Here is a 24,618-nt window from a genome sequence, read left to right as displayed (position 1 = left end):
CAGAAGAGGTTTAGGTTGCATATCAGGAAAAGCTTTTTCACCCACAGGGTGCCTGGGACACTGGAACAGGCTCCCCAGGGCAGTGGTCAACAGCACCAAGCCTGACAGAGTTCAAGCAGCATTTGGACAACAATCTCAGGCACATGGTGTGACTCTTGGGGGGCTCTGTGCAAGGCCAGGAACTGGATTTGATCATCCTCCTGGCCTCGTCCAACTTCCCATGTTCTACAGTTCTGTGATTCTGAGAACTCATAGGCTGAGGGAGGGCAGAAAGAGGGGAGAAGAGGAAAGAAATGAGGTGGATTGGAGAATCCAGTCACTGAGTTGACAGAAGATGCAGGATACAGGACCCTTCCCTCCCACCATTCCCATTCTTTCTCTCATCCCTTCCCCCACCTAGAAGTACTCTAGAAGGTGAAGAATATCACTGAAAGAAGAACCTACTTGACTCCACTGTCCAGGAGAGAAGTCATTGCTCGTGCAGGAGTCACATTCTCCACCATGATCCCCAGGGTGTGACTGGCTGCTTTCTCAACAAACTCTGGCGAATTACACATCATGTGCAGAAGGACCCGAGCCACCTCATCCACCTCAGAGTCCATGTCCTTCTTCAAGGTCACAAAGAGCTCTCCCAGAGTGACAATGGCCGAGTAGGACACCTTTGAGCGGAGGTTGGTCACCTGGGGAAGTCAGAGGGGAAACATAAGAATGACCTCGGAAAGAAAACCAGTTGCCTTAGACAGACGACTCAGGAAATGACAACACGTCCCACTGTGTCCAGAGGAACATAAAAGCACAATAAGAGCAGAAGAGCACATGCACAGCATGACACTTCCACTGGCACCAATATCTGGCCTCAGACTTGCATGTAACAGGCCTAAAAATAAGAAATTTCATAAAGTATCTACTTAAGCCTTCTTTAATGTCAACTGCTTTCCCTTTAGGCTCTTTTCTTTGAAACACAAAGAACCAAATTAAAGTAAGGGCTGCTTTCAAACCATAAAGGCGTCAGTCATAAAGATAAAAGAGTCACGTGCTCCTGTTTAAAAAAGCAACACCAGCAGTTGAAGCACTCAGCCAGGAAACAGAAAACACACGCTCAGGTCTACAGACTAATTTGCAGTGTTGAATGACAGCTCGGGCAGAGACTAGGACTCTGAAAATAACATAATTAGAGTATCTTTTTCTGCATTTGCACATTTCATGATAATGGCAGCTCACTCAAAGATGAGTGTCAGATACCCGACCTACCAGTGAATACAACTACATCTACACACAGATCCCATAGAAACCTGACAGACATTAGAAATACAAGATCTAAAAAGAGAAATGAAGGCAGTCTCTGAGCACACATGGAGATGAACAAGCACATAGCTACTCTACACACTGTGTATGAAGTACAGGGCACAATTCACAAGAGTGTTCTCACCTCACTGGTAACTGCCAAGCAAATGTCACGAAGCCTTGAAAGCAGGACTTCTGAATGGGACCCAGCCAGGAGTTTGATGCTGACCAGTCCCTTCTCCTTCATCTCCCTGAAAGGCAAGTACCAAAAAGATGGATTTTTCTCTCCACCCAAGAACTAGGCAGCACCCTCTGAAATTACCAGGCTGGCAGCTCAGTCAAACAATGGGAGGTGCTTTTCAAGGAGTACTTAATGAAATTGTGGAGCTCCTTCCTGCAGGATGTTGTGGCTGTCAAAAGCATACACAAATCCAAGAGACAAATAGAGGGGTTTCAGTGTTTTAATTTCTGACTAATTTTACAAGATAGCATTTCTGAAATGTCTGGCCTATGGAGTCCCTATGTCACGGTCTCCTAGAAGCTGTGAGACTGGGTCATGCTGCTGTTCCTTGTCACCTCCCTGTGCATGTCCCTAAGACACAATCCCATTGGGATGTTATTGGGGCATGTTCCTTCTTTGGCAGTGCCAGCAGGCAGATCAGCAGTGAGACTCTGCACTGGCACTCTGGAGCTCAGTTTCCATGCTACAATCCAGGCTTGTTTCTCACTCACTCCACTCCACCTCCACATTCCCCAGAAAAGGAGCAGCAGGGTGTCCCATAAGATTCCATGCCTGGGAAAGAACAGTTGAAACTCTGCCTTTTCCCAGAATCCCCTACCAAAAACAATGCCCACTACAGCAACATGTTATTTAAGAGGTGTAAACAACTCTGTCTCTCAGCACTTGCTCTAGGCAGCCCTGAGCTACAGAAAGGTGTGTGAGGCATCAGGGCTGCAGCACAGGGCTGCTGACCGATCCCATGGGCACCCCTGAGAGTCACCGGGACCCCCCACACCTGCAGAAGCTCTCTTGTACCTCAGAGGGCACCAAACAAAAAGGGGGAAGAGAAAGCAGAAGAGAATTGCAAAGCAAATGTGACTGCACAAAGAGATGCATGGTGGCAGATTTTTCATGCTTATCCCAGTGTGAATGGAGTCCGTACCCATGTGTGAATGAAGCATCCAACAGTGAGTTTATGCTAACCCCGACATCACAACCAATATCACCAAAAATTTAACCAGCATCACCTAACATTCATAGGGTTATCACCTCTGGGCCTCCTTCTCTCTGTGTCTAATTGTGGGACACATGTTGAGTATTGGCTAAACACCTCCGGCCCATACGAAGCAGTGAAAAGGAAAAAGTTGAATTCAAAAATCCAAGATTCCCAGAGGGTTTCATTGCTTTCTCCTTCCCTTCTGCCATGAGCCTTCAGGAGTAAAGACAGGCTGGGGATTTGAAAGCACAAATCATTCCATTTCTCAGAAAGAGTGACTCCCTGGAGCTGCTTCTGGGACTCACATGCAGGAGGTCACAGGGAGACCCTGTCACCTGCCATTGCTGTCAGCACTGGGAGCAGAGAGAAATCTTACTCAGTCCCACTGGGCCAGTGCCCCAAGGCACCCAAATCTCTACACTCAAAACTGCTGCCATCCTGCTGCTGCCTTCAGCCAGCAAATCATCTCATCCCACAGCTTCCTCTCTTCCCTCAAGACTTCCTTTGCAGCTCCATGGAGCAGCAGGCAAAGCGAGGGAGCAGCACAGAGCGGCAGCAGCTGGAGCACAGCTGCAGACCGAGGCCAAGCAAAGGCTGCTCTCAAATCTTGATCCTCTCAGTGCTCTGGAGTGGTTTCAGCAGAGTCCTTTGCCCTCTGGGCTGTCGGGGCTCAGAGGCACTGGCAAGATCCACTTGTAAGCTTCCTTAACGCTAAGAGGGAGACAGAGTGACCGGGGCCTTTCTTACCAGTCATCGCTGCCCAGCCAGGAGAGTGCCTGGAGCAAGGACTGCTGTGGGTCAGCAGAGGCTGTGTCCTTGTGCCCACGCTCACGGAGCAGCTCCTGTCGACGCTCGGCACCAGTGGCCGTCTGCGAGGTCACTGTGAGGAGAGGGTCAGCCCTGAGCGCTGCAGCCCCGGGCAAGGCACCCCGCCATGGAGCGGCCTGCAGCCCCAGCTCCCAGCCAGGCTTCCATGTGCTGCAAACTGGCACTGCCTCACACACCTCCCTGCTGTCTGCCTCCTTGGGCTCCTTGCTTTCTCCCAGCCCCCCCAGCTGGGCACAGCTCCAGGCTAAACCTGACCATTGCCCACACAGTGCCAGCTCCCAAGTGCCACAGGTAGCACAGCCAGCGGCAGGTTCCTGAGGCCGCAGAGCTGCCACTCCCTGCCAGACAGGGACGACCAGTGGGAATGGCTACACCTAGAGGGAACCCCCCAGGGGCCTCTCTTGTCCCAGCGCCCTCATTTCCCCCAGCCCTGAGGACTGAGGCACTCTGCAACTCCCTGAGGAAATTCCTGCAGCTGCCCTGCCACAGCACCAAGCCAAGCCGGAACAACCCAGGCTCAATTCTGGTCAGTTCTCAACGTGGAAATAGCATCAGTAGAAAAGAGCATTCCAATTATTATTCCTTGCTCCCTTCTTTTTATCTCACCCTAGTTTGGATGATAGCACAGGCAACCTTGGAGCACCAGGCAGCCCCTCCTGACTGTCACCTCCTACCAGCAGCCACTGTGTTTGGCTGCAGTGACACAGGAGGCACTGCTTGTTTCCTCTTGGAATTGCAGGCCATGGGATGGTGGCAGCCAGGAGCCATTGATCGCTTCAGGGAGCAGCAGCACGACTGCACCAAGGCACTGACTGCCATGCAGAGACAACCCTTACTGGGATAGCAGAAAAGCTGGCTGCAGAGCCGGACAACAGCACAGGCAGAGGGCCCCGATGGGGAGTGGTCAACTGATGGTGGTGGTACTCGTAGGTGCACAGTGAGCACACCCTGGCACACTGCCCCCAGCTCATCTCTGCACTTACAGCTGTCTCCTGGCACCAGCGCTGTAGTTTGGATTATCAGGATGGACAAAAGCCCGAGCTTAGGCCTTTACCTCTACTTTATTCAGCTCAACTTTCCAATGCATCTCTAAAAACCGACTACGGCAAGACAACCAAGCTGGAGGAACTCAAAAGTGGATTTGGTGCTCATTCCCGGACAGGCTATTGACCAAAGAGCCCAGTTGTGCTGGCTGAGGCAGGAGGCACACTTTGTGCTTCTTTTGCAAGGAAATAACTATATGGGAAAAAGCTGCCACAGAGCAGACTTACCTGAGGAGTTGCATGGGACACTGCCTTCCTCTTGGATGATGGGCATAGTGGGCAGTAAGGGCATCTTGTCCTGCTTCCTCAAGACCTTCTTCTTCAAGGCATTACCAGGGTGTTTTCTCTGCACACTGGAAGCTGTGCCATTGACAGCTGCTTGGCTGAGGCCTGCAGGGACCAAAGAGGAGCTTGTAAGTGGAGGGTGCTGGACAGGGTCACTATGGAAAGGGCCAGAAAATTTGCTGGAGCTGGGTAACATCTCTGTGTTATCCCAAAGAACTTCAAGTAGAACACTGGCACGCTAGTATGGGACAAGGATCATACAATCACCCAGGAAAACCTACAACAATTTTGGTGGGAAGGCCCCTTTAACCACCATCTAGTCCAACCCCTGGGAAACGGAACATCTTCATCTGGATCAGGTTCCTCAGAGCCCCATGTAAACTGGCCTTGAACACCTTCATAGATAAATCAACAACAGCTTCTCTGGAAAAACCCTTGCAGCATTTCATTACCTTCATTATAAAATAAATTCTACCTAATATCTAATCTAAATCTACCTTCTTCCAGTTTAAAAATCAAACTGCAGTGATGCTTCCCCTAAGAAACAAGGAGAAGCCAGTGTTGCTATGCTTTCGTTTTCCTGTTTCAGAGGCAGGCTGGGCAAGTTCCCAAAAGAAAGTGCAGATAAGCTTGGGTGGTGCCCTGGGGCTGAGTGCTGCCCCCGAAGGTCCCTGCTGCCGCCCTCGGGGCAGCGCACACAGCGCTGCAGCCAGAGCCCCTCAGCCGGGATTCACTGGGGAATGCTGCTTGCTCCTGGGGCTACAACAGAAGCACTGCCTCAGGGCTTCAGCACAGCTCTACAGTGCCAGCTCCTTGGAGGGGAGTGGCTCGAGAAGGATCTCTGGTCTTTTCATCAGAAGGTGCTGAATTTGGTTTCTTCCAGGTTGCACCTTGGTGGAAAAGCATTCTTCTGCATTCACATTGCCTGGAAGCTGCTCTTCAGAACAGAGTCTGAAGGGCAGGCGACTTTCCAAGACTGAATTTTCTACTCTGAAAGATTTTAGAGGTGAAGGTGGGAAGCTGATACTCTGTTACTAAGTGAGGCCATGGGCAAGACAATTAATGCCTCTGTGTTTTTCTCTGCAAAATGGAAATCATTCCTATGCAGGTTTCCACTCAGATGCAAGTGCAACAGCCCCCCAGTCTGATTGCAACACTGTGCAGAGGGTAAGGAAGAGCTCAAAAAGGACCAGCAGTGTAGACACCACTTACTTGCTTCAGCTGCATCCCTGGGCTCAACTCTCAGTGGAGGCAGCTTTAAGGATGATAAAATTTCATTCCTCTTCTTCATCTCATTCTCAAAAAGCTCCACATCCTTTGGTTCTAAGTTCTTCTCAGCCAACATGCACAATGCAGCACGGATCTGGTTGCAATGGAAATACATCACAGACTGTAAGCAGAGACACACACAGACCAGGCACAACCTCTCACTGGGAGCGGAGTCCACACAGTGCTACAGACATTAATCCAGCTCCATATCCATTCCAATAGTTTCAGGAGAATGTCTCCCATCCTCACCTTGGTAATTACACACAGTGAGGTGGAACACTTTAGTGCCACAGCCTTACTCTGCTCCAACTGCAACCTGTGACAGGAAGCCCTGCTTGAAGCATGAAAGTCATAGGAATGCTCCAAGACAAAGGAAGAGCTCACATGAGCAATGAGCATGCAGTTCAGTTCCTACAGGCCAGGGCAGGAGAATAAAAGCCATGTGCAATATGCAGCAAGGACGGGTAATTAGCTGATGCTTAACACTCATGGCCAGGAAGTGCAGCTGTTTGTCACTTCCTGGCTTCTGAAGGACTCAGCTCTGGAAGACTCTCAACGACTTGGTCTCTGAGACCGGGAGACCAAAAGGAGGAGGGAGTCATGTGAAAACAATTTGGAGGAACATGGATATTAAGGAGCAGAAAATGTGAGAATGAGAGGGCTGTGAGATACAGCCAGAAAGGTAACCAGGAGACATCAAACTGTCCCGTTTTATTTTGCAGCCTTGCTTATACTCAACGTTAGCATCTTTGCTTCTCTGCTTCTGAGGGTGCCCTTTGCCCACATTCACTGGTTTGCAGTTTGCTCTGCCAATCAGAACTTCTCTAAAGTGCTCTTTGCACATAAAGAATGCCTCAGGCATGTCCTTGGCACCATCCCCAAAGCACTGACTTTGGCACCTCTGGAAACAGCCAAGCAATTGCTCAGTAGCCGTCAAATATATTCCCAAGACAATCCCCAACCCCCAAGAGTGGAGGATCATGGTTTTCAGAGGCATTTTGGGCCAAGCACTAAACAGCCACTGGAATGGAAGTCTGCTCATCCCTGTTCTTATCCCTTACCTTTCCAAAGCCCTCTCTCAGGTCTCTGTCACTTGTTAGACCAGGACTGCTGGGATGATCCATCTCCTTGAGCTGGCTCAGTGGGAGGCCTGGTACTGGAAGCAAAGGTTCCTGTAAATCTCTGGCACACTTCAATTGCCCAAAAATGTCATGCTTGGCAACAGGCAAGACAGGTTCCAGATTACAGAGCTCTAACAGGGCACAGAGATGGTGCATGAGAGCAGCAAGCTACATATGCCTAGACCCTCTCCCAGTGGATGGGCTCCTGGAAGGAGACATGACATTACTCTGTGGGCCAGCAGACTGAAACCTGCTGCCTCAGCCCCTGGATGCTGGAGAGCCTCTGTGTTTGATAGAGAAGGGCAGAGATGGAGATTGCTCTTGACAGAGATTCTTATCTGCCCTTATGCTGATTTTAGTAAACATCTTCTTTCTGGTTCCTAAAAGTAGTCCTGGGTTCTAATACCTGTATACATTCAGATCAACTTTTTCTTCACTTTGTTGGAATATTTCAGTGGACAATAAAGAAAAACTTAGGATTACAGGAGGGGTACCCTAATGAAAATTGTGCCCTTGACACTAGATTATTCATTTTCCCCAAAGAATTTTCTGTCTAAACTGTATGGGCTCTGGCACTTTCAGGCCAGCCTGACAGAACGCTGATTTTTCTGAATGCAAGTAAGAACAATGTAACTCATTCTGCAACACTCTCCAACACAGCTGATAAAATTCAGACACTTTTTCAGTCTTTGACAGCAGGGAGCCCAGAGCCCTGTGCTTCCCAGCAATGGCTCAGCTACACATGCAGCCTCCTGCTCCTCTCCCTGCCCCACAGCTCAGCAGCCCTACAGCTCCACGGGGCACTGGCAGCAGCACAGCTCATGGCAGGGGGCACCTGCAGGGCACAACTGCTCCCTGGCAATGTGCACAGGCTCTCCAGGCTGGCACAAGACCCTTCCTCCCACCAGAGAGCGGCCCAGCTCCCACCTTACCTCTGTGGGAAGCTGAACCATGCTGGTCCGTCCCCTTGTCCTCCTCCCTGGCAGTGACCCTGGGGACAGCGCTGCTCAGCTGCCTCTGCCGGGGCTCCTGGGCCAAGGCCCCCTGAGCCGGCCGGGAGCCCACACCTCCATTCCCAACGCCGGGGTTCCGCACATAGGTCTGCATGCCAAACACGTCAGCGAGTTTCCTTGGGAACAGAGGCATCCCAGGTCCTATCACACACCAAGAGCTCTTTGCCTTCATTCTCTGCGTTTCTGTTGTAGACTCAGAAGAAGCTGTAGACAGGTACAAGAGAAGAAGCGAGTTAATTGAACTCACTCCTTTACAATCAACCCATCTAAAGAGTGGGGAATTCAAAGAGCACTTCAGCTACTGAAATGATTAGTTGTTTTTTTTATTTTTCATGAAACTAATGTCTAACTAACTTGAATTTCTCTGAACAATGTGGATCTGGCAAGCCAGGAGAGATGGGTTCTATGACTTGATGTGCTGCTCGTTGTCTCCACACTACTACAGGATTCCTTTCCTTCCAAAGAGTTGGAAACTCACAGTAGTCTCTAGAATTTGACACTATCTAGGAAGCGATTGTTTTCAAAAGTAGATTTCAGGTTATTGTTTCTGTAACTCCCAATCAGTTCTAGGCTGGGTTTTTTATTCTGGGGATCTTTTTAATTCCTCTTTGTAACAAAGGAAGTGGTGGTACACAATCAAGATCACTACATGTTACATGCAAAAAGGGCTTTGCTTTCCCAATTACACGTCCCCAGTATTCTGCAAGCCCATAGTTATAGGGAATAAAGTGGTCATCCAGAAGTTTCTCTTTTGCTCTACTTCACTCTTTGATCGGTTTATTCCTTGCTTTCTTTCCTGCACAGATACCTAAGCCCAACATAAACATGACCTGCCTCAAAACATTTCTGATCATGGCTGACACTGACAACTGAAGGTTTTCAAAATGGAAATAGCAGAGGGCAGGACATTCTGAAATACTCTTCAACAGAGCTGTTAGATATAAGGCAACTAATCATTTTTACGTGGCTAAACATGGGGTAAAATCATGTAGCAGCCAAGCAATAAGAGTGGAATAACATTCTTTAAACTGGGTTGATTTCTCCTGTAGAATGTTCTACTGAGTTATAAAAGAAAGGCAGGTAAGGTTTAATGACATAGCTCGTTTCTAGTCCAGAGTAAATCCAACAAAACTGTCACCTTACTTACTGAGCAATACTTCTCCCTAGCTGCATTAAGCATTCCAGCTGCATATCACCAACAAAGGAGTCATTCCAAAGGGGTACTACCCAGGATTTGGCAGAACTAACCCTACGCAAAGGGACCTGGCATCTGATCCCTTTTTCTGTATCAGCAAAAGTCTTTCTTCAAATTTCATCTCTCCTATCATTACCTGCCCAGTGATGGCAAAGGAACAACAACAACAGGCTTTGATGGAGGCTTTCAACTCAAAGGCATTGGCTGGCACAGACGCACCAGAGACCGCATTTTGTCTGGCACAATTCTACTTGTCAGGGATCAGGCAAGGCAGGGACAGGGGGACAAGGCAGAAGGCATCTCCTCCCCCAGCCTCAGCCTGCAACACTGACACAGGCAGAGAGAGTCAGGGAAGAGATTTGTCATGATGAACTTGCCATAGGTGGCTTTGGGCTTGTGCTGTCATAGGATGACAAACTCAGACCCTGCATAGGCTGCATCCATTTGGAAGTTTCCATGACCATGATTGCAATTTCAAAAGGAATTTCTATAGCAGGACGTTTCCATATTTCCCCCAAAGCAAAATCAGGTCATGACCATCAATCTCCTATGGATCTGAAAGGTTTCAGCTGAATATCTGCCCCAAGGACAGGTTTTTTCACTTTACTGGGCAAGAGAAATGAGTGGGAATATTTCTAATTTCCAGAAAAATGCATAATTTTTTTCTACAAATTGTGACATGAGAAACACTGCATGGAGATAAAAGGCATGTGAAGGATGGAGACGAATGCTTCTGTTTCCTGCACTGCACTTCCAGGATCCCAAGGTCCCACTGCAGCTCCTCCCACTCAAGAATTCACAATGCAGGAATTCTCACTGCACCACTACAGCACACTCCCAGTGACTGCACTCCAGGAGAGTCCACTGAGCCCATCAAGGAGTGAAACAAATTTAAAGAAATTCTGAAAGGAATGGTGTTTAATAAACCTTTCAAAAGGTCACCTCCGAGTCTAGATTCCAATAGTCATTTTAAGACAGACATGCCCTGTACCTACATGCATGTTCAGACTTCTTCTCTTTGATGCTGCTGCTTGATCGTGGCCTGGAGAAAATGGAAAACACAAGAACATATGAGGAGGGAGAAAGAGAAGGGAAGGAACAGGTGTAGCAATCCTTCCTTGCTTGGTCCCTCTGATGAAGGAGAAAATGCAACACATCAAGCCAACAAGATGCAAAACTCATTAATTGTCCTTAAGCATTCAGTTGCTGCAGCCAGGCAGAGCTGGCCAAGCTCCAGCTGAAACTCAGCAGTAATTCCTCAACTTGCATCATAACTCCCCAGTTCTGCTGACTTTCCTTTTGGAGCCAAGGGGCTCCTACAGCCTCCCTCAAGCAGCAGGAGCTGCTAAGCTGAGACACGAGTCTGCATGGAGGGCAGCTACTTTGGTTCTGCTGACAAAGCTTGACTTTGCCTGCTTGTGGCTTTCACTGGTACCAGTCTCGTGCTACATGTGGTCCGAACACGGCAGTATCCTGAGAAGGATATTCCACCTCATGGCTGTCTCAAGAAGGAAAAGCCTTTTTCCAACTCAACTGCTAGGCAAGGGTATTCACATTGCACTTTCAATGCACTACCAAAGCTTTCCAGTTGGAATGACATTTTTGTGACTCCTTCATTATTGCTGTCCTTCAGATAAGCTACATTGACAGCTACATTTTCTCACATATATACAAGCCAATATCTTCCCATCAGGTACAGTACTATAGCTCTTCTCTACCTCCTTGCCCTCTCTGTTTTAATCCCAGACCTAAATATTAAACATTGATAGGATTTTACATCTATACCCAGAAAATATAGCTGGGTTCTCAATTCACAGTGTCGTCCCAGGCACAGAGAAATTATGCCTGACATTTACAGAAGCAGCACATAAAGACAGAGACACCCCTCCAGCATCCAATATTTGGCCAAACAGAGTTTTCCGGTGCTGAAGTTGCCAGTCAAGGATCACAGTATTCAAAGATCTGCAGGATCCAGAGCTGTGCAATACAGCTCCCAAATGACACCACAAACATTACAGAGGGAATCAATACCAAGCCCAGCAGAGGACCCATCTTCAGATGCTTTTAAGCCCTGCCTCCTCTTCCCCACCACCACCACCTCTGCTCTTGGGACACATGGTGTGGGGTTTGACATGGAGCTGGATCATCACGAATGGGCCAAATGGTGAATACACAGAGGTTTGCCTAAATACATGGGAGAGAGCTGACTGTGCAAAGGAACCTCACAAGATGGCAAGAGGGAGCTGAACAGCAGAGTGGAGCAGCAGACACCTTGGCTTACCTCATCTCCTGGGACTCTTGGACATCCAGCTGCACAGAGCTGAGCAGAGACCCTGCAGCACTGCCAACACTGGGACTGACTGCCTTGGGTATAGGGGGGATCAAAGGCAGTCCCAATGACCCCTTCTTCATATCCCCACCTCTGGGATACAGCAAGGATGCCTGGAAAGAGTGGTACAGAGTGCTCAGATGAAGCATTCAGCCCTTCCTCACTGATGGCTGAAGAAATTTAGCCATGCTTTTAACTGGGACCTGGCAGGGAAAGACCAGTCAAACTGCTGGAGTAGCTTGGCCTAGCATGGGGAATGAAAAGGCAAGTGGCGAGGGCGTGCTCATGCCCTAGACTTGCCAACTCTCTCCTTGGGCTCAGTTCACTGCAAGTGTGGCTATGATCCCAGCTGGAATCCACATGTTTGGTATCACCATGTTCTGCAGTGCCACGGCCTCTACTGGCCTTTGGGATGGTATGGGAACAGGTTCAGATCACTGTTCTCTCCCTGCCTCTTAGGCACCTCACAGCCAGTGCTGATCTCCAGCCAAGTCCCCACAAAGCCATTCTGCAGGATGTCAGAACCTGCTTTTCTCAAGCCCCTCAATTCTTCTGCTGCTGCCCTTCCCTCTTACAGTTGCCCAGCAGCCTTTCAGCCCAGAAGCTGCTGAGCTCTCGCGATGCTCCGTGCTCTCCAGCTCCCACACCTCCATCATCTCAGGCTCACTGGCATTTAGGAAGTTCAGCAGAGCTCCCTGCCCTGCTGCTCTCTGGAAGGTCTCTGCCTGCCCAAATTTCTCCAGGGCCCCCATGCCATGGCCAGGAAGGGAGGTGGAGGCAGTGGAGACAGATGAACGCCCTTCCTCAGTATCCCATCATTTCTGGCACAACTAAAGGGCCAAATCAGGACCTGTTTGAACTGCAGTGGAAGGATTAGATCCTGTCAGGAATACATTGGGCCCTTCCTCAGCAAGGCTGGAATCAAGTACATCAGCCTTTGATTGGACATTCTGTTTGCCAATGCTGTTGCTCATTTGCCTCCTCCTGCACCCCATGGCAAACCCAAAACAACTGCAGGTGCTGGCCCTGCTGCAAAGGCAATCGTGTGCCTGGGCTTTGAGCTGCTCTCCCCATGGCCACCTCCCATCCCTTCTCTCTGGACAAAGCCATGCCAGAGCACACAGCTGCCCAGAAGCTGACGAAATCTAGAAATAGCATCAGAGACAACTGTGTAGAAGGCCATGGCTGTACAACTCAAAAGCTGAGACCACCTGGAACTGACTTTGTAGCACCGCCTGTTCTAGCAAACAACTTCTTCCTTCCCAGCCAGCCAGAGTTGACAGAATAAAAACACCAAGGCTTAGACATGGTTCAAAGTTACCCTTACGTTACTAAATGCAGAAGGATGGTTTCCCTTTTGGGCAACTTTTGCTGCCCTGACTTGCTTTTGGTGTTTTCTCAGCCATATGACAGAGGAAAAGCCATGACAGAACCCAGAAACCATTCAAAGACCTCTCCTGCTATTGGTACATGCTGAGGATTGTGAAGTCTGCACTACACACTCATTGCAAAGACAGCCTGAAGTGCAGTGTCCAGCTGAGCTCTTCCTTGGCTGAGCTGCCTCCATGGGCTTAGCCCACAGGAAAAGCTCTTAGACTCCCTCCTGTTGATGCTTTAAGTTTTAGCTTTCACTTTCCTCAGATTCTGTGCTGACTTGGTGTGGGACTCTGAACTTCGTATTAAGTGTTGGTAGGTTCTCTTCTCAGGGCAGTTAGACACAGCAATCTTTTTCCAGCTTAAGAATCAAGGACAACCATTACCCAAAAATCATAAACAATGGGAAAGCACCGGGAGTGGACCAGAAGGATGGGACTTGGTGACCTGAAGCTGTAACTGGACAATTAACCCCTACTATATAAGTTGACCAAAGGTTATAAAAGTGTAAAAACTCATGAGCGGGATCCATCTTGGATCCCTCCTGGGTGTAGCCCGGGCCAGGCTCTTGTACTGCCCAAGGTGTATCCTTTTAAGGCCTCTTAATTATCACCTACTGTATTCCTTTAACTATGCGTGGTCTCTCTTCCAGATCAGCCTCTCTAGGAATCACTACAGTGCAGAAACTGAAAATCTATCACACAGGACTTAGCTTGGTATCCTTACCTCACTCCCTTTTCCCTCTGAACTCAGCTCCGCACTGTTTCTACTGATATCTTTGTAGCCAGTGCCATCTTTCCCTTTCTCTTCCTCTCCACTGCACATTATGATTGGCTTGCAGGAAGGAGAGCCCTTCCGGATGGGAGGCAACGGCTTGGAGGGAAGGAGCATAGAGGGAGGTGACCCAGAAAGATTCTCGGCAATAAAGTCACCACTCAGGCCTGCAAAGTGGGAAAACAAAATGTAACAGAGGCTGCAATGTAAACCTAAAACATCAGAAGCTCCATGTTTCATGGGACACATTTCCTGGAAACTTTCCTGGAAACTTGCTGCACAGGGAAACATGCACCTGACAGCAGCCACCTGAGGCAGGCCACAGGATACCCTGAGCCACTTCCACAGATCTCCCAGGGGAACTCCCTGGCCGCTGGGCTGCCCTGGGACAGCAGGGAGCCCAGAGCCCTGTGCTTCCCAGCAATGGCTCAGCTGCACATGCAGCCTCCTGCTCCTCTCCCTGCCCCACAGCTCAGCAGCCCCACAGCTCCACGGGGCACTGGCAGCAGCACAGCTCATGGCAGGGGGCACCTGCAGGGCACAACTGCTCCCTGGCAATGTGCACAGGCTCTCCAGGCTGGCACAAGACCCTTCCTCCCACCAGAGAGTGGCCCAGCTCCCACCTTACCTCTGCGGGAGGCTGAGCCAGGCTCACGAGGGAAAAAGTGAGTTAGGTGAACTCCCACCTTTACAAACAATCATCTAATTGATGAGGAATACACGGGAGTTTTGAATTAATCAGAAAATCACTTTGTGGTTTTTTGTTGTTGTTGATGTTTTTTCCATGAAACTACCATCACTGTAATTCCTCTGAACGGTATGGAGCTGGCAAGCCAGGAGAGAGAGCTTCTACTCCTTTCCTTATGTATTACTCATTGCCCATCAAGTACTTTGGGATCCCTTTCCTTCCAAACAGTTGGCAAACCACAGTGATCACAAGTATTTGACAATTACACCTAGGAAGTAGTTGTTTTCAGATGCTAGTTTTCAGGGCCTTTGTTTCTCTAAGTCCCACTCGGTTCTGGGTTGGGTTTTCTTGGTTGCTTTTATTTTGCTTTACAACAAAGGAAGTGATGGTACAAGAACAATGGCACCCCATGTTACAAGTAAAGGAAGCTTTGCGCTCCCCATTACATATCCTCAGTATTCAAGGAGCCCAAATCTTTAGGGAACAAATTAGCTTTCAAACGTTCCACTTCTGCTCAAATACTTGTCCCGTGGGTTTTATTCCCTGCTTTCTTTCCTGCAGACACACCCAAATCCAGTATAAACAAGACCTGCATCAAGACATTTCTCATCATGGCAGTTAAAAGCAATTCAAACTTTCCTTGATGGAAATGGAAGACGGCAGATCATAAAAAGAAGAACATCCTTAAACGAATCTTTTATTTATCCATAGAGAATGTACAGGTCAATTTATGAAAGCACAACAGGTAATATTTCATGAAATTGCACATTTCTAGTCCAAAATGAATCCAGCAAAAACATCACCTTACTTACTGAGCAATACTTCTCCCTAGCTGCATTAAGCATTCCAGCTGCATATCACCAATTAAGGAGTCATTCCAAAGGGACAAAACCCAGGATTTCTCAGAAATAACCCAGAGCAAAGGGACCTGGAAATCTCATCTGCTTTCTTCATCAGCTAATTATGTCTTCAAATTTCATCTCTCCTATCGTGACATGCTCCAAAATGGCAAAGGAACAACAACAACAGGCATTGATGGAGGCTTTCAACTCAAAGGCATTGGCTGGCACAGATGCACCAGAGACCGCAGTTTGTCTGGCACAATTCTACTTGTCAGGGATCAGGCAAGGCAGGGACAGAGGGACAAGGCAGAAGGCATCTCCTCCCCCAGCCTCAGCCTGCAACACTGACACAGGCAGAGGCAGTGGGGCAAGAGATTTGTCATTGTGAACATTCCACAGGTGGCTCTGGGCTTGTGCTGTCATAGGACGACAAACTCAGACCCTGCATAGGCTGCATCCCTTTGGAAGTTTCCATCTCCATAACTGGAAAATTCAAAAGGACTTTCTCTCACAGAAGGTTTCCCCTCTTTCTCCCAGAGCAAAACCAGGCAATGGCTTTGATAGTCCATGACTCTCTTTCAGATGTCAAAGGTTTCAGTTCAGAATCTGCCTCAAGGAAATGTTATCTCCTTCAAGGGCAGGAGGATGGATTGAGAGGATTTCTAATTTCCTGATAAATGCCTTCTTCTTCTCTGCTAATTCTGACATGAGAAAGACTGCATGGAGATAAAAGGCATGTGAAGGATGGACTTTTCCTGCACTGCACTTCCAGGGCCCCAAGGTCCCAATCCAGCTCTTGCCACTCAAGATTCACAATACAGGAATTTTCACTACACCACTGCAGCACACTCCCAGTGACTGGGCTCTGGGATAGTCCACTGAGCCCATCAAATAATTCAAATCAGTTTAAAGAAATTTTTAAAAGAATGATTTTTAACAAAGCTTTCAAAATATCACCTCTAATTCAAGGTTCTAGTAGTAATTTTAAGACAGACATGCCCTGTACCTACCTGCATGTTCAGACTTCTTCACTCTGATGCTGCTGCTTGATCGTGGCCTTGAGAAAATGGAAAACACAAGAACATATGAGGAGGGAGAAAGAGAAGGGAAGGAACAGGTGTAGCAATCCTTCCTTGCTTGGTGCCTCTGATGAAGAAGAAAATGCAACACATCAAGCCAACAAGATGCAAAGCTCATTAATTGTCCTTAAGCATTCAGTTGCTGCAGCCAGGCAGAGCTGGCCAAGCTCCAGCTGAAACTCAGCAGTCATTCCTCAACTTGCACCATAACTCCCCAATTCTGCTGACTTTCCTTTTGGAGCCAAGGGGCTCCTACAGCCTCCCTCAAGCAGCAGGAGCTGCTAAGCTGAGACACGAGTCTGCATGGAGGGCAGCTACTTTGGTTCTGCTGACAAAGCTTGACTTTGCCTGCTTGTGGCTTTCACTGGTACCAGTCTCGTGCTACATGTGGTCCGAACACGGCAGTATCCTGAGAAGGATATTCCACCTCATGGCTGTCTCAAGAAGGAAAAGCCTTTTACCAACTCAACTGCTAGGCAAGGGTATTCACATTGCACTTTCAATGCACTACCAAAGCTTTCCAGTTGGAATGACATTTTTGTGACTCCTTCATTATTGCTGTCCTTCAGATAAGCTACATTGACAGCTACATTTTCTCATATATATTCAAGCCAATATCTTCCCATCAGGTACAGTACTATAGCTCTTCTCTACCTCCTTGCCCTCTCTGTTTTAATCCCAGACCTAAATATTAAACATTGATAGGATTTTACATCTATACCCGGAAAATATAGCTGGGTTCTCATTTCACAGCGCCGTCCCAGGCACAGAGAAATTATGCCTGACATTTACAGAAGCAGCACGTAAAGACAGAGACACCCCTCCAGCATCCAATATTTGGCCAAACAGAGTTTTCCAGGGCTGAAGTTGCCAGTCAAGGATCACAGTATTCAAAGATCTGCAGGATCCAGAGCTGTGCAATACAGCTCCCAAATGACACCACAAACATTACAGAGGGAATCAATACCAAGCCCAGCAGAGGACCCATCTTCAGATGCTTTTAAGCCCTGCCTCCTCTTCCCCACCACCACCACCTCTGCTCTTGGGACACATGGTGTGGGGTTTGACATGGAGCTGGATCATCACGGATGGGCCAAATGGTGAATACACAGAGGTTTGCCTAAATACATGGGAGAGAGCTGACTGTGCAAAGGAACCTCACAAGATGGCAAGAGGGAGCTGAACAGCAGAGTGGAGCAGCAGACACCTTGGCTTACCTCATCTCCTGGGACTCTTGGACATCCAGCTGCACAGAGCTGCGCAGAGACCCTGCAGCACTGCCAACACGGGGACTGACTGCCTTGGGTATAGGGGGGATCAAAGGCAGTCCCAATGACCCCTTCTTCATATCCCCACCTCTGGGATACAGCAAGGATGCCTGGAAAGAGTGGTACAGAGTGCTCAGATGAAGCATTCAGCCCTTCCTCACTGATGGCTGAAGACATTTAGCCATGCTTTAAACTGGGACCTGGCAGGGAAAGACCAGTCAAACTGCTGGAGTAGCTTGGCCTAGCATGGGGAATGAAAAGGCAAGTGGTGAGGGCGTGCTCATGCCCTAGACTTGCCAACTCTCTCCTTGGGCTCAGTTCACTGCAAGTGTGGCTATGATCCCAGCTGGAATCCACATGTTTGGTATCAAGTTGTTCTGCGGTGCCACGGCCTCCACTGGCCTTTTGGATGGTATGGGAACAGGTTCAGATCACTGTTCTCTCCCTGCCTCTTAGGCACCTCACAGCCAGTGCTGATCTCCAGCCAAGTCCCCACAAAGCCATTCTGCAGGATGTCAGAACCTGCTTTTCTCAAGCCCCTCAATTCTTCTGCTGCTGCCCTTCCCTCTTACAGTTGCCCAGCAGCCTTTCAGCCCAGAAGCTGCTGAGCTCTCGCGATGCTCCGTGCTCTCCAGCTCCCACACCTCCATCATCTCAGGCTCACTGGCATTTAGGAAGTTCAGCAGAGCTCCCTGCCCTGCTGCTCTCTGGAAGGTCTCTGCCTGCCCAAATTTCTCCAGGGCCCCCATGCCATGGCCAGGAAGGGAGGTGGAGGCAGTGGAGACAGATGAACGCCCTTCCTCAGTATCCCATCATTTCTGGCACAACTAAAGGGCCAAATCAGGACCTGTTTGAACTGCAGTGGAAGGATTAGATCCTGTCAGGAATACATTGGGCCCTTCCTCAGCAAGGCTGGAATCAAGTACATCAGCCTTTGATTGGACATTCTGTTTGCCAATGCTGTTGCTCATTTGCCTCCTCCTGCACCCCATGGTAAACCCAAAACAACTGCAGGTGCTGGCCCTGCTGCAAAGGAAATTGTGTGCCTGGGCTTTGAGCTGCTCTCCCCATGGCCACCTCCCATCCCTTCCCTCTGGACAAAGCCATGCCAGAGCACACAGCTGCCCAGAAGCTGACGAAATCTAGAAATAGCATCAGAGACAACTGTGTAGAAGGCCATGGCTGTACAACTCAAAAGCTGAGACCACCTGGAACTGACTTTGTAGCACTGCCTGTTCCAGCAAACTACTTTTTTCCTTAGCAAGCAGACACAGCTGATGGAATACATATCCCTGACACAGCCATGGTTCAAAAATACATGTAGGTTATAAAATCTAACATGCTTGCTTGGCCAGATTGGACAGCATAAGCAGCTTGGCCTGATTCTTGGGCTTTTCTCAGTCATAAGTCAGACAAGGAATTATGACAGAGCCCAGAAACCATTCAAAGACTTCTCCTGCCATTGATGCATGCTGAGGATGTGAAGTTTGCACTACACACCCATTGCAAAGGCAGCGTGTTCTCAGACACTTCCCAGAAGTGCAGTGTCCAGCTGAGCTCTTCCTTGGCCCAGCTGGTTCCATGTGCTCACACCACAGGAAAAGCTCTCTGAGCTCTGCTTACAGTGCAGAAAGTGAAAATCTATCACACAGGACTTAGCTCGGTCTCCTTACCATCTGTTCTTTTCCTTCTGAACTCAGCTCCCTGTTATTTCTAATTTTATCCTCGCAGCCGGTGCCGTTTTTCCCAGTCCCGTGCTCTCCTCTGGACACCGTGCTTGGCTTGGTGGAAGGAGAGTCCTTCTGGATGGGAGGCAATGGCTTGGAGGGAAGGAGCATAGAAGGATTTGCCAGGGAAAACTTCTTGGCAAGAGGGTAGCCAGTCAGGCCTGGAAAGTAGAGATATAAAACTGTAACAGAGGCTGCAATGCAAACCTAAAGCATCTGAAGCTCCATATTTCATAGAAGACATTTCCTGGAAACTTTCCTGGAAACTAGCTGCACAGGGAAACATGCACCTGACAGCAGCCACCTGAGGCAGGCCACAGGATCACACCCTGAGCCACTTCCACAGAGCTCCCAGGGGAACTTCCTGGCCTCTAGGCTGCTCTGGGACAGCAGGGAGCCCAGAGCCCTGTGCTTCCCAGCAATGGCTCAGCTGCACATGCAGCCTCCTGCTCCTCTCCCTGCCCCACAGCTCAGCAGCCCTACAGCTCCACGGGGCACTGGCAGCAGCACAGCTCATGGCAGGGGGCACCTGCAGGGCACAACTGCTCCCTGGCAATGTGCACAGGCTCTCCAGGCTGGCACAAGACCCTTCCTCCCACCAGAGAGCGGCCCAGCTCCCACCTTACCTCTGTGGGAGGCTGAGCCAGCCTCACAAGGGATGAACTCATTTAGGTGAAGTCCCATCTTTATCATAAACACGTCTAATGGGTGGGGCATTTGCAGGATTCTTGAACTTTGGAGAAAATTTCTTAGGTTTCATTTCTCAAGGACCTAGCCTGTGAACTATTCCTCTGAACACTATTGAGTTACCATGGCTGAACAGAAAGTTGGATGGCTCCAATGGGAAGAGGGGAAAAAAACTCCTTCTCTAGTGTGGCTTCTGTGAACACCCAATAAAGACCCACACAGCTGTGACTGCTGTTTCTGCAAACTACAAAGAGCTCTCAGCAAGCAGGCAGGACTTGCTGGCGTTTTCATAGCACCTTAATATCATTCTCAGTGTTAGACCCAATTAGCAAGCAGAGGAAGAACAGGAAATTTATCTGTTGTGAGACCTGACATTGGTGGCAAACAAAGGAACAGAACTTGCGTCTCATGACCGTGTCCAGTTTGTGGTCAGCTGTGGCCACAGTCCCTGTCCTGACTGAAAGTTTGAGTGATTTGGCTACTGTGAAAAGAAGAGGACGCTAATGACAAAACATAATGAGTAAGCTAATGAGAAAATGTTGTGATGCCAGGGCTGTCCTGGCAAGATCACCTGTAGCTCACAGCCACCAACTCTGACACAGAGCCAGAACTGACCACCATGGACCAATTTTCCCGGAAATCTGGTGGAATTTGTCTCCATTTGACTCGGGCCTTTCAGCTCCTTTCTATCCTCACCTTTTCCTTCCGTGGTCTTTCCTTTTCCAGTAAAATCCATCTTTGAACCCGTGCTTCTGTCTCGCAGAAGTACCTGGGGTTGAATTTGGGAACTGTCTCGGAGCAGACGGCGATAGGAGCCCGGTCCCCAGCCCTAGAACAAGGTGGGGTGACTCCAATCGCCAGCAGTCGGCACAGACAGGCAGAGCCAGACGTGTCTCCTGCCACTGTGTCCGTGTCAACCACAACCTTCACAGCCCCTTGCGGGGCTGCCCCTTTGTGACGCGCTGGCCCGTGGTTCTCTCGTTTCCATGGCCACAGAGCCCCCACCCCAGCTCCATCCCTTTCCCTTCCCTTCCCAAGGGCAGCCAGCCCTGGGCCCGGCCAGGCCAGGTCAGAGGGTTTGGCACTGTCTAGGAAGTAGCCGCTTTCCTAAGCTGCTTTTCAAGGCCTTTATTTCTGTAATTCCCACTCCGTTCTGCCTTGCAGCTTGTTGGTTGCGGATTTTGATTACTTCTCTTCACAACAAATAAAGTGGTGCCTTCCCCTCAGCAGCCCTGGGGATGTTCCTATGTGAAGCCATCTGTCTCACACGGTTTTAGACAATTTAAAACAGAACACTATGGATAAGCCGTCTCCTCTGAAGTGTTCCAACAATCCCGTTTCCAGCAAGAGGAAGTGAACAGTAAGAGATAAAGGTGGAAAAAAGGCCTGCCTCACCGCCCACACGGCCTGGGGGAGAGACAGCTGGGCCCCGATCTGGCAAGGGCCCCAACCTCGGCTGCTGGCAAAAGGAAAAGGAAAACCACCAGCCCACCACTAACACTACATACAGCAAACGCCAAAAAACAACCTTACAACCAAAAAACTCATCTCCGCTTTCTGGCCGGGCCCTACAATCCCAGCCCGGCCCCGGCGCGGCCTTAGAAGGCTCCTTATGGTAAAGAGCTCCGGCCGCCCCACCTAAAAACAATCACAGAACCCTCTCCTGCCCCGGCAAAATATTAACTTTTTCACTGCCCAAAATATGACTTTACAAATACTTTATTCTCTGTCCTGTGGAAAAAAAAACAGAGAACCAAAATGATAATATGTACAAAAACAGCACAAAAAACACCAAAATCAAAGTATGAGAAGAGTCAAGTCTCAGCTGAGGGAAGGAAGACATAGACTGAAATTCTTCCCTTTTTTTTATGCTATAGAAAAGCATCCGTTGTTTCCCTATAACACATAAAAAATATGGGGTGGATTAAAGATTCTAACTCTAGATGTAAGAAGAAGCGTTGGTGTTAAAATAAACCAATGTTAAAATTGCTGTAAGTGCCCTAGGTTTAAATAGTGAAAAAACCCCTGCTTCTCCCTAGGGAAGAAGAAGAAAAACACCCTCTATTTTTAAAAGTGGAGTAAGCTTTTGTTTCAACTATTATAATCCTTTAAGTGTGCCTCATAAGTTGATATGGTCCTCAGTATTAGTTATGAATTAAAATGTTAGTTGAGAAAAAAAATATTACATAATAACCAGATCTCTATCCTCCCTGACGGCTAAACACTAGAACAGCAAGACCACTTACAAATGGTTTCTTATGAAAAAATCTCTATAGGCTGAAGAATCTCCTCTCTGAAAGAAACAAGTAAATGACTATTTTAGAAATGGTAAACTAACTGAGTTGTTCTTTGTATGCTGTCAATGCAAAAAAAACAAATGTGTGGAAAGAAGAAGAGTAGTCTGAAGTTTTATTCTAATTTTTCTTCTTCTTTTTTCCCCTATAGTTTCTGGTAATAAAGTTTGTCTTTGTATTATTTAAAGCTAAGCCTGTTTTATCTTCCTCCTAATCCTATCTCACAACTAAAAACATTCAAATTAACAATCCAAAACCACTACACTAAAGCAGTATCTCCACCCAAACTCAAACTGAACCCAAAACACCCCACTGTGGAGACCCTAAAAGGCATTCCCTAGTTAGGAAGACACGAGAGGCTTCTCTCATAGCAAGCCCTGTTCTGTCATGCCAATGTAGCCCTGTTCTGTTCCCTGGGCCAGCCCCCTGCCCTCTCCCTGTCTCTCAGTTTTTCGGTCACTCCCACCCTGTTTCCCTGTTGGCTCCCATGCCCTAACCCCACCTTTGTGCCACCCCCATGTCCCCTGGTAAGTGCTCCCTGATGCTCCCCCTGCCCAGGACACCCATCTGCTTCAACCTGGACCCTCACCCCGACGTTCCCCTTTGTCTTTGCCTCTGACCCTGGACTATCCACGCAGTGGCTGAAATAAACATCTCCGTGGATCCCATACAAAGGCCCTTGCTGCTCCTTTACCTGCAACCATCTTAACAGCTATCCAGGCTACAACACCTGGGGAGACAAAGGAGACAAGAAGGATGTCCCAGCTCCCAACATTTCCTTTATCCCTACAGTAGCTGTACTCCAATTACTGCATACGAGAGTTTTACTTGATCCCTTTAATGCCAAGGGACCATGAAGGACTTGAACCTTGTTCAAGTCCAGCCTTGCCTGCCTATTTTGGAGTGGAGGGCAAAGATGCAGACAACTTTGGGCGGGGGTAGAGCTGAAATTGCATTTTGCTGCTTCTGATTTCCTCCCTGCTTTTGCAGCAGAGGGACATCTTTGTCCCTGCAAACCACTCCCCTTTCCAAGTGAAATGTGGGCCTGGCTACCAACTCCAGGTTCTTGAAGAGACTGCTGCGGTTGGCAACAGGAATTGTTGCTGAACTTTTTGTGTTACTTAAACCCCCCCCACCAATTCCACCAAGTGGATGAGGAAAGAGGCAAAGAGATTTCGGTGGAAGAAGGGAGGCCAAAAGCTTGAAAAAAGGATGAAAGAAATGCTCCGATGATGATGATGATGTTAGTAACATGAATGATTTATTTTTGGCAGCAAATGAACACCCGCTGCCGTCCAGCCCTCCCAGACTGGCAGGTCGAGCGGTGCCGTTTCCATGGCATGAGCTGCTGGTAGCCTGGGGACAGAAACCAGAAAGCCACGGTCAGTGGCAGCAGGCTCCTGTCCCCCCTGTCCCACCATAGCCTATACTCAGGCCAGGCTGCTGGCTGTGCTCAGAGCCCAAACCTCCCAGCCCATTCCCTCCTTGTTAGAGGAGAGCAGCGTGGCAGGACACGCTCCACCTCTTCTGCTCAAGCATGGCACAACAACCTCCTCAGCAGCTGCAAGAGCGACATTCTCGTGTGCCTGCTGCCATTTGCCCTAAGCCCTTCTGCCACCCGAGCTGTGGAACCGGGTACCCACCTCTGGAGACCTGCTGCCAGTGTTAGCATATACATATACTTTTAATAGTTAGTGGTAGTAATGCTAAGGCTGCAGTTTGTAGCTAGTGCAAGGTAGGCCCTGGGAACTAAGCCAGGGAATGTGCTGAGCTACAGAATAATGAGTTAAGGGCCAGTGGGGCGAAGAAGGACCAACTGGTTATTTATAGGAACAGTAGGGAATTTACTGATGAAGTACAATAAACAGGTGTGGGATTAATCTATAGTTCTAGTTTAGACAAGCATGTAGGATTTATAACCGTTAGAAAGGTATCTTATTGTCTTAACTTAGGCAGGCGTGCAAGAGTTATAACCTTTAGAAATGTTATCTCGAAAATGACTGCTGCCTTTGATGTGAAGTACGTGGACCATAGCATGTAGCCATGGTGAAGCAAGATTTGTAAAAGGGTATAAAACTGTGTAAGATTCACTAAGGGGTTGGGACTTTGACTTTGGACGCTAGTCCTCAGGTCCCCGGGCCCTGAATAAAGCACCGCACAAAACAACTTTGTTGATTTGTGTTTTACTCTTTGGGATCGGGCAGCAGTTTTTGGCGACCGCGGCAGGACTCCGGAGGTGGCTGGGGCGGTTCGCGAGCTGATCCACTCCACGCCGGCACCAGGTGATTCCTGGGGAGTCAT

The 24,618-nt window shown here is 48.7% G+C and overlaps 1 protein-coding gene across 1 annotated transcript in view; it reads right to left on the bottom strand.

The window, feature by feature from the left end:
- The window catches only part of LOC134042011 (serine/threonine-protein kinase pim-1-like), a 91,739-nt gene extending 67,121 nt beyond the window's left edge, over positions 1-24,618 (bottom strand). Inside the window, exon 1 of the mRNA XM_062489085.1 lies at positions 24,505-24,618. Coding sequence (XP_062345069.1) covers positions 24,505-24,618 — 114 coding nt within the window. The remainder of the gene's footprint in view (positions 1-24,504) is intronic.

The sequence above is a fragment of the Cinclus cinclus genome, chromosome 3 (assembly GCF_963662255.1).
Source record: "Cinclus cinclus chromosome 3, bCinCin1.1, whole genome shotgun sequence".
Lineage (NCBI taxonomy): Eukaryota > Metazoa > Chordata > Aves > Passeriformes > Cinclidae > Cinclus > Cinclus cinclus.
This window is presented reverse-complemented; position numbering and strand designations above follow the sequence as displayed.